This window comes from Leuciscus leuciscus (assembly GCF_965113295.1).
Source record: "Leuciscus leuciscus genome assembly, chromosome: 11".
NCBI classification, from domain to species: domain Eukaryota; kingdom Metazoa; phylum Chordata; class Actinopteri; order Cypriniformes; family Leuciscidae; genus Leuciscus; species Leuciscus leuciscus.
Genome location: NC_138735.1, coordinates 27,151,815 through 27,165,342, shown reverse-complemented (window position 1 = coordinate 27,165,342; position 13,528 = coordinate 27,151,815). Strand labels below are relative to the sequence as shown.

Here is a 13,528-nt window from a genome sequence, read left to right as displayed (position 1 = left end):
TTTGTCCAAAGTAGGACAATCATTTGCCTATTGTTGGTAGAACGTATTGTTTGTGCTATTCTTTTTAACAAAATCTGACTGTCTTTGAGGAAACTCATCTCCATGTAAAAAAAAAATGGTGTGGTTAAGAATCAAGGGGGTTTCCATTATCTCAGCTGTACACGCATCTTCTAAAAATGACGAAGTGTCAGCTTACTGTGGATATTTATAACGCTGAATTCATGGTGAGTTGGTTTGATGCCCCCTTCCAATCCCTCTGCGCTCTTTTCCAGTTGTGTCTGGCCTTTGAACCTTGTGTTCCCTATATACAAGAAGGGAGGAGCTTCTATATTCTCCAGAACGTTAATGAAGCTCCAGTCAGAGGGCGAGTCCGTCTCATCCGAGAGTCTTCCAGGGCCCACCACGGCCCCACAATCCAGCGTCCCAAACGATAACCCAACACCCTCCCGTGCACCAACAGAAAATACACCAAAGCAGGACCTGAGACCTTCGGCAGTTCTAGTCTAGGGTCCTTCACTGTGTTACAAGGACAAGCATGGCTGACAAACTGGGACTGGCAGGTGTGGCGGACGAGCCCAGCGCCTTGAACATCTTCTCTCTGCTGGAGAGGGTGTCCGGGATCATAGACAATGTGCAGGCGTGCCAGCAGCGCATGGAGGAGAGGCAGCTGGAGCTGGAGAACACTGTGAAGACCATCCAGACAGATGTGGTGAAGCTGACGAAGGAGCACACGGCAACGAGTGGCAGCGTGGAGAAACTCCTGGAGAAAACGCGCAAGGTCAGCTGCCACATCAAGGATGTCCGTGTGCGGGTGGAGAAGCAGAACGTACGTGTCAAGAAGGTGGAGGAAACCCAAGGCGAGCTGCTGAACAAGAACAAGTTCCGTGTCGTCATCTACCAGGTAAGACTAAACTATCTTGTTGCTTTTTGTGGCATGTTTTCTTCGGACTGGGTTTTTATGGGTTCCATTTGGAGTTTGGATTCCAAAGGCAGGTCTAATTTTGGAAACGTACAACCTTAGAATAGTGGACACCATGCATCGATTATTACTTTTTTGACTCTGAGCTTGTCCTACGACATTTCAAACTTATGAAACGGGCCCATCAAAGATATTCAGATTATTACGAGATACATGGTCTTGCATGATCCAAGATAAATCACGATACACTAGAAGGTCATGTGGCCTACAGCCAAAAGCAATACAGTAGGAATGTTCTGCCAGGCCCCACTGAGATTGGAGGATTAGGTTGGCGGCCATTTTATCTGATATGTGGCAGGATGTCTGGAGTATTAAGCAAATAAACCATGTAATGTGATCCATGAAAGAGTAAAAATGAATTAATATTCACTCTTGAATGTTTTAGAGACTGAACTATGAAGCCTTATTCGGAATATTGCTGTGGATGTAAATGAGGCTAGAGGTCTGAAATGAGATTAAGATCATTATAGAAATGATGACATCATAGAGGAATGCTTCATTGCTAAATCTGGAAATATTGTTTCATCTGCAATAGATCTTACATTGAGAATAATTTGGCGTAGCTTGTATTTGGACAATTCAATTATTGTGTACAAAAGCACAAAATAAACTGTGTGCAAAATAAAATATGACTTAGCCTGTCTATTTTTATAAACCAGAGTCATAATTATGGGACCATTATGTCTAAAATAAAATACAATACAAATGTATAGTTGCTGTCTGCATCTTTTGAAGATTTATCCTAGGAAATGTTCTCCATTTGCCTTATCATAGAGAATTTTCTGGAAAACGGGAGGGCTGCCCATGTACGTAAATTAACTCATATTTTCCTTCTCGAACAATACTTTTGATTCGGCTCCTGCCCATGGGTTTGATCGTCTCTTGTACCCTGAGCAGAACAGCTGACAGATTTGTTCAGGGTTATTCTGAGAGCTGCGCTGAAGCTTCATGTCCTAATATAGTGTTTTCGCCTCTGACAGAGTGATGGTTAAAAAAGCTGTCGACAGAGTGATTAATAACGATTGAAAAATGGCAATTTGTTATCAATATAGTGTTTTTCTTAGGCTATAAAAGTGCGCATTTTGTTTTGCGACTCGTTATCAGAAGTGTGGACATGCAAAGCAGGGTTCAACCTTTACTGGCTAATAGCCCATAACGACTGACAGTGAAACGTAATTGTATTCATAGCTATTTGACTTATGTACCTGATCTTTATTTCCGGCCAGGAGAAGTAACGTTAGTAACGTTAGCAGACTCACAACGCTGTGATCAACTGGTTTTGTTGTAAACCCCGATTTTACATTACATTAAATTCGATATCGAAACATACCAAAAGTAAGAAGCATTTATTAATAAAAAAAAAAAAAATAGCCTGACAAGAACACTTTTTTCCTTAATTTATTAAACGGCTTTCTGGAATACTTGATTCTGATTGGTCAGTCGCGAATTCAGCGAATAACTGACGACCGCGCTTCTTTCACATCTCTGTCGTATCATTCCGCGTATGTATCGGTTAGCGATTGTGAAAATTAACTTACACCTTTAAGTGAACATACAATAATTTCACGTATCTCTTGAAACTGGTTGGTCACATTATCATTCACTTTCTTTTGCTATCAAAATTATTCGAAATATTTTGGGAGAATTTGTGACCACTTAGAGAGCCAAGACTCTTAAAAGATTGCTTAATTATATTTGTTTTGTATAGCGCTATAATGGAACATTTTTGTAAAACACATAATCACAAACATCACACAATGATCCATATAATGTTAATGGCAATATATTTTTCAAAGTAAAACATTTGAACAAACTATAGATAACTATAAACTGTGCAAACATGGAAGGGGGTTGTTCAGAATGTAAGCCTACTTTTTTCTTTGTAGCCTAAAACCATTTGATTAAAGGCCTTAGATCTGCTATATGGTATGTTTATGTTAAATGTATTGTCTTTCCACAGGGAGATAATGAGGTCCCAGCTGTAGCTGGCTCCAAAGCCTCTCTGAAGGGAGCAACGGGCGGAGATGCTCCCACAGACCCAGATGCACCGGAGGCCCCGCTCCCAGACTCAGATGAGGAATACATGGTCGTTGAGGAGGCCGACTCATCTACTGCTGCCAAAATAAAGAAGACCGGCCTGAAGCGTATCGAAAGCCTGAAGCAGACCTTCTCGCGTGAGAACATGACTAAGACCAAAGAGAGCCTGGGCACCAAGGTCAGCAACCTGGGTCAGCGCATAGTATCGACCGATCGACGTGAGAGAATCCGCCAGTCCGGGGAACGGCTGAAACAGTCCGGGGAACGTTTCAAGGAAACCATCACGAAAACCGTGCCAGCAAAGCTGAACCTGAAGAAGGAAAGGACGGTGGCTGAAGGTCAGGAAGGAGCAGAAGGGACCACGGAAGGAACGGCACCCGTCCCACCACCCAAGGGTCGCAAGACCAGCCCTGACGTGGCCTACACTGAGCCGACGGAGAAACAAGAAGGTCCAGAGGAGGGCAAGGGCGAGGAATCAGAAGTGCCGATGTATGATATGAAGCAGCTTTCTTAAAAGGCGAGTCTGACAATCACAATCGGGAAAGACTAATGTACAGATATAAATTAGATTATGGAGAACTTGAAGGTGGAAAGATTGGGAAGATCAGAGATCTTGCTTCTGAGCATATGGATCAGCGGATTGTGCTTACGACAATTGAACGAGCGAATTGAGGAAGTTGTACACTACAAACAATATACTTAGAATTTTTTTTCTTTTGATTTTGTTGTTTACATCTGTTACGGACTACAGTATGAAGGGTTATGAATGTTATATATCAATGTACTGAGGTGACTAGGCTATGGTTTATATTTAAAATCAGCTAAAAATATGGTGCACTCACTGTTTCGTTTTTTTGTCTTTATTCTGCCACCTATGGGTGACAAAATAGAAGGTTTTTGGAAACAAATACTCCACTCACACAGATGTGTCCTACAATACTACTAATAAGGTGTGTTCGACTTGAACCGACCGATCTATGACATCACAGTACCGCCATATGCTTTCGAATCGCACTCGCGGTTCTTTGATGTCATACACTCCTATAGTGAGCAGTGGTCAGCTGGTCATGTGATCCCAATATGGCACCCCCCATGATGGGAAACATCTTTTTGTAAGACACTGCTGTCTCTCCCTATTATTTATTAAGGAGTAAAATGTGTTTGAGGAAAAATTACTGAGTGCACCTTTTAAGAATTACATTTTATTTAATTAGCATTTTATCTGTTAGGCGTGTGTAAAATTACTTTAATTAGCTGAATTTATTTAAATAAAAAAAATGTACTAAGATGGATAACAGAAGTGCATTTTGGACTTTATCTGGAGAACTATAAATATATTATGGTGTTGACTGACATCCAGCATGTCAACAATGAATGAGTTTAGAATTACATTTTTCAATTCAGATGTTGTTGTTGTTTTTGGAATATAACATTAACTGTGCAGACAAGTCATTTATAACAATATTTTTCTGTGCCCTTTCTGTGTTGTTCATGTAAACTCTAAAAAAACTAATTTTGGTGATGAACCATCACCATTCAGTTGTAGTATTTTTAAATAAACATGTTAACTCAATCAGCTGGTTTCTGAAGAGTTTGTGGAAGAAAATGCATAATCATGTATAACTAGTCATCAAGATTTATTATAAGAGATTTGCAATCAGTCTGTTGTTTAAAGATCTCAGTAGTAAAAAACAAATGCTGCTGTATGGCATGTTATTTCCTATCATGCAGGTGTCCAATTTTTTTTATTGTGGCCAAATGGAGAAAAAAAAGTCAGAGGCCACATAGTTGTAATGATGATAAAAAGGCTAGACTGCTACCATGAGATTGTCTTTCCTGTTTGTTTTAATCACACTTTGAGCTCTATATGAAATGTTCATGTGTGAATAAAGAACGTCACTCAAGAACACTAGTTGTAATGGAACAATTATGTTTCTTCAATACATAAAAACATAGATACAGTGTATTGCATGTTTGTGCAAAAGTATTGAGCATATTTCAACTTTTCTATTGCAGCTTTCAAACAAGAAAAACATTTTTTTCCAGTAAAATCCTTGCCATCTCAATAAGAAATTCATGTGCGAGTCCTACAAAATGGCAAAATAATTGCCATTACATATAAAATTCAACTGTAAAATCAATAACAAGAATAGTCGTATAATTAATAATAATAAATTTAGCATAAATTCTAACGAACTCCACGAATCAATATCCTGGTTTTATTTATTGATTTGCATTTTTTTTTTTCTAACTAGCTTCATGTGTCAAAATAGCTTTGGACTCTTGGAGCATATTATGGATTTATTTACAGTCACAAAGCAAAGCGACTCCCCTCAGTGTCCAATGGTCTGGGTTCTGGCTGCTCCGGAGCAACAGGGAAAAGATGAATGTCAGGTCAGTTCGTCTTGGTTTCTTGTACACTGGGCAGGAGTACAGATTCATGGCCGTCGTCTTGTTTTCTGTGGTGCTGCTCACCGCATACACATGCACAACTGGCAACGGTGTGAAGAGAACCTACCAAACAAGATTAGACACATACATACAGTATATCATGGCTTTGCAAATGAAGACAGTCATACATGACAGATTAGTTGACTTTGGGTTTGCAAGATCATAGCACTGCATGATGGTATTTGCTTCTGTAGAAATGTTTTTTTTTTTTATGGGTAGAATAGTCAAATTAATTATATCTATTTTGTAATTAACTTCAAATATATGCATTTTATAATGTATTGTATGATTAAATATTACGTCATTTGCAGTGCTTCATGGGCTATCCAGTTCATAAAACACGTTATACATATATCCCATATATCGAATGGGAACAATTCTACAGAAATTAAGACTGCTGAGAAAGTGGGCGTTAACTGTTGTGGTCTTATACGATTAAGCCATTTCATTGACAGATAAACTACATGGTCAAAAACAAGTGCACACCAGGCTCAGAAAACCATTTCTATATGAAACTCACTTTGTGCAAAGGAGCATTTTCATGCTGAAACAGAAAAGGGCTCACAGGAAGTCTGTCTGACTGAGAAGACTATATGGGTCTGTGAAACGTTTGTAGTTGAAACCGGACCAGTTATCCACATACTTTTGGCCATGTATTGTCTTATAATAAGTCCTTCCCCTGATTACCTTTGGTGATGATTCTGTCAGTTTTGCATTTCGCTTGTCCCATCCAGCACCATCCAGAAAGAGGCCGTAGATGTAGACGCCGCCCACGTCTCCTGGAGGGGGGCCTGTAACATCTTCCTTCATCATACGAGTGACGTCGTTGAGTAGGACGACTGTGTCTAGGGCCCAGCCTTTAGACAGATTTACTCGAGTGGTCTCTTGACGCATTGCTGTTAAGAACCCCTTCAATGAAGAACAGACACTAAATAAGTATGTCACTGGAGAAACCTGATCATTTGCATGAAATGAAAGAATCAAATGAAACACAAGATGAGGTACTCAAATCTTTTGCCCCACCTGTGGATTGAAAAACCCTGTGAGCCAAAACTGATGAGGTCGACCATTAAACGTCCAGGTGTGAAACTGCTGGTTCCTCTCAAGAAGTTCAGTGAACCAGAAACCCAGAGACGCCGCATCCCAAGAGATCTTTTGCCATGTATTTGGAACACGAGCATCATACATGCTGTCCAGGGCATCGCGGAGATCCTCTGACATTATTATAGTCCCTTTGGGATTACAAAATCATTGTTTACAATACAAAAGCAAAATAAGAGTCTTTTTCTGATCATTTGTTGATGTTTATCCTAATAATAAAATATGAACGTGTTTTCTGTACAGTGGGTGAAAGTTTCTGAAGCTCACCATCAATGGCAAGTTTAAGGTCGGTGAGGGTACTGCGCACACGACCAATGACGCGTTGCATTCTGTCAAGCTCTTGACGAAGGAATATAGTCATGGGCTGGAATGCACCCATTTGTTTTAGACAATTCCTCACCTGCAAAAAGATGAAACAATCATGGATGTGCAAGGATATGACTGTAGTAATTGCTGTAGCGACTTTGTGCTGAGTTACAAAAGAAAAAACGAGCCAAGCACATTTGGATGCGGTACTGGGTGGGTAGACGCGGTCAGTATGGACTCTACAGATTACAACAGGAGTTAGAGGTGAGTGGCGTAGTCAGTTGTTTTATCTATGCTGATGAGTCAAATATTGAGGCTAATTTGTTAAGTGTTTTCTGTTAATTTATTTTGCATTGCTATTGTATGTGTATTGTATTTTAATTGCAACACTGGTAGATAGAGGACAGCTTCAGTTTAAGTAGCAATGCGTCATACACAACACAATCAGCTCATAATATCAAGCAGGTATTGATATCCTCCAACTTGATGGAATCATTAGTCTGAAGCTAAAAAATAGGAGTCTGTTCCCATCATACACTACAAGACTTTCTGTGAAATCTGTCAACTCCGACTGCCCAAAATCTGCTATTGTCGACTCGTCCAGACTGCAAATCGGGGCAAAAATCTGAGCAAAACTGGTGTAGTGTATTCCAGCCTTTACTTGCAAACTACAAATCCTGTTTCTCAATAAGGTGAGAACCAGACCAGTAAGAAACATAAATATGGTTGAATTAATTAAAAAGTGTACTATCCAAGTAGTAATAGAAGATGTTTGTTGTTGTAATGATTAATACAGTGAAATGATGAGTATAATAGTACATATAGAATACATATAGTAGTGGTTATCATATAGTTAGCTAACATATAGTTAAGCGATCACACTACATGCGTACCACATCTGAATCCAACCGAACTATGCCCGAACAATAGGGAGCGATCACACTAGTCAAACAAACTGGACTTTGGGGGTCAAATGTGTTTGTGCACAGTTCAGATCACCTAGTGTGAGAACACCCTAATAAAAAGGTGGCCCAATAACTTCATCTTCACCTCATGTGGCACATAGTCAGCAGGAAGTTTTTCTAACATCTCAGTGGCCATTTTCTGGACGGACTCCTCCCTGGTCTCGCCTTCCCCGCTGCTGCTGTCTTTTGGCTGGATATTGAGGATGGTACTTAGGGTTTCATTAGCCATGTTGGTCTGATAAGTGATGTCAGCATTGGCGTGGAGGCCAAATACCTATTAGAATTAGAATCAATAGTTCAAGTTCAAGTAGTTGATTTGTCATTTGCTCAGCTTACACTGGTAAACAGGGCATTGAAATGCTTAAGACAAGGCTCAGGTCACAGAAACAAGTGCAGGACAATAACATTAGGTTACAATAGGTTATAGAATATGCGACCACCCAGCTGTCCCATCAAACCCCACAGAAAAATAATAAAAATCTATCTGTATCACCTCAGGTGTATCACCCAATGGCAGGGTATCAATATGCTCATGGTAATCCTTTAGCATCGTGGCCTGTGGTATAGTATATCCCTTATAGAAGCAGAACTTGTCCCCAAACATGGTCTCACTAAACCAGATACGGGCGAACGTATTGAGCAGGCGTTTGTCCATATCATCCGTGACACGCCCACCATACTGCACCTACAGAGCGGATAGTAAAAATATGTTGCCAAAAGTTTGGATGTGTCAAATAAAAGAGGTACAAAAACACAGTGGCATGCTAATATTGTACCTCTCCCAGCATGTACCGCAGGCAATTCCAGTTCACTCCATTCTTGATTTCCATATCATCCAGGTGGTTCTGCACAAACTGGACACTGGATGTGAAATCAGCCTGGTTGAACTCATAGGGAATATTCCAGCCAAGTGGACCAAATTTGCGTCTCTCCTTTAGTGGGAATATGACAGTGAGGACAACAACAAAATGGCTATGAAGTGAAATCATACATGTTAGTGAGGCAACTGCAGGGAGTTTGTAAGTTTATGAAAAGCTAATAATTAATGAAATGAAAAGTTTGAATGTAAAATAAAAATAAAAAATGGGGCTGAGATTTAAATTATATAGTAAAAGTATATATAGTCCATTGCGATGCACGTTTCAGAGTGAAGCATGGCACTGTGTTCATTTACACATTAGCAGCTTACAATGTTTTCACTAAAACACTAGTGTGAATGTAATATGGACTGGGTAATTATCACAACTAAAAAGAGGGTCGAGTCCGCTTTAAAGTCTACCTACAAAGTCATTGCAAAGACTTAAAAAAAGATTAAATTTGTATTTGTTTTCTTGCATGTCATGTGAACAGTAACCAACATCAGAGAACTATGAACATTAATGTGTCTTTACATTTTTTAAATACTAACTTAAAATCTCAAGGGGTATTTCAAGTAAATATTTCACATCTAAGAAGTTTGGCTGACAGAGGAATAAAAAACAATCCATTTGCATCTGACAAATGTTGCTATTTTAATTACATTACTAACAAATGCTTTTGGTCATTTGTGAACTAATATTTAATAAAGAACTGACACATGGCCTGCATTTTAGCTCTAATGCAATATTAAAAATGTCTATGAACTAATGAACTTTAAAGCATGTCAGGACTCAGGACTCAGGCAGAGAGCGACATGGTTTAACTAACAGCTGTCCTGACCTGGACTGTGGTGTGGAGGAAGGCCACAGCATAGAACAGAGGTCTCCACTGAGGACTGTTGGTGATCTCCAGCTGTTCTTGAGTCACACTATTGTATGTCCGCTTGAGTCCGGCCTTCACCCCTGCATCATCAGAGATCGTTAACCTCACATTATCTGTCATCTGTATGCTTAGCATTTTATTTCCCATTTTATTTCTTTGTTTTTAATGAAGTTGTGAAAATTCAGAAAACTATTTTGATAACGATAATGATAAATCTAGCAAAAAAGGAAATAACAACAGCAAAATGTTAAAAATAATTTCTAGTAATAATAGAATGAACAAAAACTGAATTTTCCCCTTCTCTACCTTGCGGAGGCTCATTGGTGAATTTAATCGCAGACTGCAAGAAGTTAATGGGGAACTTGGGGTGCGCCTCTGTAGTCACCCAAAACCTGAAACTGTTTTTGATGTTCTCTGCTGTGGTGAGTGTCTCTAGACCTTCATCCAGGAAGTCCAGCCCTAGATGGCAGTTCTGCAGAAGTAACCAGCCCCCATCAGACATGCTCTGGGCCAGAAGCCTTCTTGCATGCACTTCCTGTCCCTGTCCCATGGATATTGGCCGGCAAGGAACACCCTTCAAAATAACAAGAAAACTGTTGAGAAATGTTTGGAACTCAGAAGTCATCAAAGCTTCACATGAAGCTATATTATAGTTTCAATGTGGGGTGATACGAAGGTGGTAACAGTCTGTAGAAATTGTTTGACTGGGGCAACAGTCAAATATACAAATGTTTGATTTCAGACTGCCTCAACTGACCAATAAGAATCAAGTATTATAGAAAAGCATGTAATAACTGATAATAATTATTCATACCTTCGACTTGGCGAGTGTCTCTATGTTCTCCGTGGGATCAGAACCCATAGACAGGAAGCAGACTAGAGGTACCCTCTTGTTAGCTTCTGAACACATGGCCTCCATATCCAGAATCACTCCTTCTGCATACTTCACCCCCATTGATTCGGCGATGTATTTACGTGCCTAGCACCGAACAACAAGTAACAAATGTTAAAATTTGCTTATATTCAAATTCAAAATATACTTTTTTTATTTATTTTTTTATTGCCATTTTTAATACATTTTGTCATTTTAAATACTTGAGAGAACCTGTTCAATTATTAATTAGCTCAAACGGAAGTTTTATAGAAATTAGAATTTAGACATCCTAACATAATTTCCCTAAATAATGTTATATAAATATATATAGTGTTGTCAATAACACACCCCCGTATACGGTCAGAGGTCAGTGATTTCTTGTCACTGCTTTGAATTTGCTCAGCAGCTGTAATGCTATATATATATATATATATAAATTAAGATCATATACATTTTTAATTTGGTGGCTAAATCATATAATATTCAAAGGTGATATTTAGACTGCCAATAGTTGGACAGTGTTTGCAAATGAAGAATCGTACTGCACTAAGATTACATTTCTAAATCTTGTATTTACATGTAAAAGTAAATCTTTGTTCAATTATTATCACACTACAGTACATAACATGCGAGTGCTGTTGTTAAAATAGTATCTCACACATAACCCAGTGAGTGACGGAGGGTGAACAGGTGTACTGGGAAATCTACAGCATGTGTATAACCCTTAGCTCATTTTAGGAGCAAAGTGGTTGAATCTACGATTGTCAGTGTCTCTTTATGCGAAACAAAAGTAATACAAATTTAAAGTGCAACGTAAAACTACTTTTCTGCTGGTTGAAATTTGGCAGGAATCAAAGTGTGTAGGGTCAAAGGAATGCTGGAGCCTACTCCAGCGTCATGGCAGTAGACAGGAAAACATCCTAGATGGATGGCCAGTCAATCACGTCACCATACAACTATTTTCTAAATGCAAATATCATTTTTCTTTTTTCTTTTTTTGCTATTACTTTTAACCCAAGAACATTAAACATCATAACAGGCAGCTTTGATTATGGAATGTTAAGTGACAATCAGGGCCGGCCCTGACCAATTTGCTGCCCTAGGCAAGATTTTACCTGGCGCCCCATGCATCACAGCCCATTTCACCCCGTCATTGTGTTCATGATTTAGCATATATATATATATATATATATATATATATATATATATATATAGGCCTATATACACACACACACACACATTACAGCCTATACACAAATACCAAGAGCATTACATAGCATTCAAGTCAAGTCCCCATTATCTTTTATAGCACGATTTACAATAAAGATTTAATGTGAACTTTGCTATTTTGAATAAACCTGTAAATAAATATCATTACTATGCCATAAAATGTACAGGCCAAAACATTACTATTTTTAATGTTTTTGAAAGAAATTTCTTCTGCTCATCAAGCCTGCATTTATTTGATCAAAAATACAGAAAAAAATGTAATATTGTGATATATTATTACAATTTAAAATAATTGGTTTTCAATTTATTATACTTTAAATTATCATTTATTTCTGTGATGCAAAGCTGAATTTTCAGCATCATTACTCCAGTCTTCAGTGTCACATGTGACATCCGGTCTATCACATTTACTTTAGTAGTACTTATCACATCTACTTTAGAAATCATTCTAATATGATGATTCATTATCAAAGTTGGAAACAGTTCTGCTGCTTAATATTTTTTCATAACCTGTGATACTTTTTTAGGATACTTTGATAAATAAATAGTAAAAAAAAAATTTTTTTAAATGTTTTAAGAAATAGAAATCTTTTGTAACAACAATATACACTACTGGTCAGTAATTTGGGGTCAGTTGTTTTTTTGTTTTTGTTTTTTGGTTGAAATAAATCAATACTTTTATTCAGCAAGGATGTGTTAAATTGATAAAAAAGTGATTGTAAAGATGATTTATATAATTAGAAAATATTTTTATTTTATTTTAAATAAATGCAGTTCTTTTTAACATTTTATTCATCAAATATATTAGGCAGCAGAACTGTTTCCAACACTCATAATAATTTAGAATATTAAAATGATTTCTAAAGGATCATGTGATAGACTGGATGTCACATGTGACACTGAAGACTGGAGTAATGATGCTGAAAATTCAGCTTTGCATCACAGAAATAAATGATAATTTAAAGTATAATAAATTGAAAACCAATTATTTTAAATTGTAATAATATATCACAATATTTATTATTTTTTCTGTATTTTTGATCAAATAAATGCAGGCTTGATGAGCAGAAGAAACTTTTTTCAAAAACATTAAAAATAGTAATGTTTCCAAACTTTTGGCCTGCACTGTATCCCCACAACTGCACAACTGTAGAGTAAAACATTAATAAAAAAGTGATAATAAAAAATGCGTCTTAAAACTGACATGATTGTTACAAAACCACACAGTCTGGGGACTCTGGAGAACTCAGAACAACTGCTAACATTAAGTTTAAGGTAAAAATAACTGCCATGAAATTATAGTATCTTACTCCTATGCCATAAATTGTTCATTCACTACATCACTTTACCTCTGTCTTTATCCCCTTTTATCCTCTTCTCTTCTTTTTGGTACTGTATCTATCGCAGACTATGCTCATTTATAATGTGTCATGTAAATTCGGCCTTCCGTCACAATCAGGAAACTTTCACCGCGTCTAGAACTGGCGCGAGCTGCCAGGCCCGTTTCTACGAGCTGTGTGTTAACAAAAGCAGTGTTGTCTACATTGGATGCGGAGTCGCGCACGCTACACAACAAATTACCAACAACTGATCGCGCGCGCGCTCTGTTTCTGACGCACTTCAAGCACTCGATGGGCGGGGGACGATTGGTGAGCCGGACTTTTTTTTTTTTTTTGGGGTAGTATTTCTAATTAATGGTTTTAAAATAGTATTATATATATATATATATATATATTAAAAAAAAAGTAAAAAATAAATAAATAAAAAATTCACTCGTTCACTCATTCTGGCGCCCCTATGGATGAGTGGCGCCCCTAGCATTTGCCTATACCGCCTATGCCGCGG

At 38.0% G+C, this 13,528-nt stretch overlaps 2 protein-coding genes across 3 annotated transcripts in view; one reads left to right on the top strand and one right to left on the bottom strand.

Moving 5' to 3' along the window:
- Positions 1–204: 204 nt before the first annotated feature.
- Positions 205–4,589, top strand: cavin4b (caveolae associated protein 4b). The gene is made up of 2 exons (XM_082184267.1): positions 205–901; positions 2,940–4,589. The coding sequence occupies exons 1-2, from the start codon at positions 536–538 to the stop codon at positions 3,528–3,530; spliced, it is 957 nt and encodes a 318-aa protein (XP_082040393.1). The 5' UTR covers positions 205–535; the 3' UTR covers positions 3,531–4,589.
- The window catches only part of dnah5l (dynein, axonemal, heavy chain 5 like), a 53,351-nt gene continuing 43,683 nt past the window's right edge, over positions 3,861–13,528 (bottom strand). For both annotated transcript variants that reach the window (XM_082184244.1, XM_082184245.1), the window contains exons 71-80: positions 10,394–10,558; positions 9,886–10,153; positions 9,538–9,659; positions 8,616–8,771; positions 8,333–8,524; positions 7,925–8,113; positions 6,836–6,968; positions 6,491–6,699; positions 6,155–6,376; positions 3,861–5,530 (exon numbers count right to left, since the gene is read on the bottom strand). In XM_082184244.1, coding sequence (XP_082040370.1) covers positions 5,318–5,530; positions 6,155–6,376; positions 6,491–6,699; positions 6,836–6,968; positions 7,925–8,113; positions 8,333–8,524; positions 8,616–8,771; positions 9,538–9,659; positions 9,886–10,153; positions 10,394–10,558 — 1,869 coding nt within the window. In that variant the 3' untranslated portion in view covers positions 3,861–5,317. The remainder of the gene's footprint in view (positions 5,531–6,154; positions 6,377–6,490; positions 6,700–6,835; positions 6,969–7,924; positions 8,114–8,332; positions 8,525–8,615; positions 8,772–9,537; positions 9,660–9,885; positions 10,154–10,393; positions 10,559–13,528) is intronic.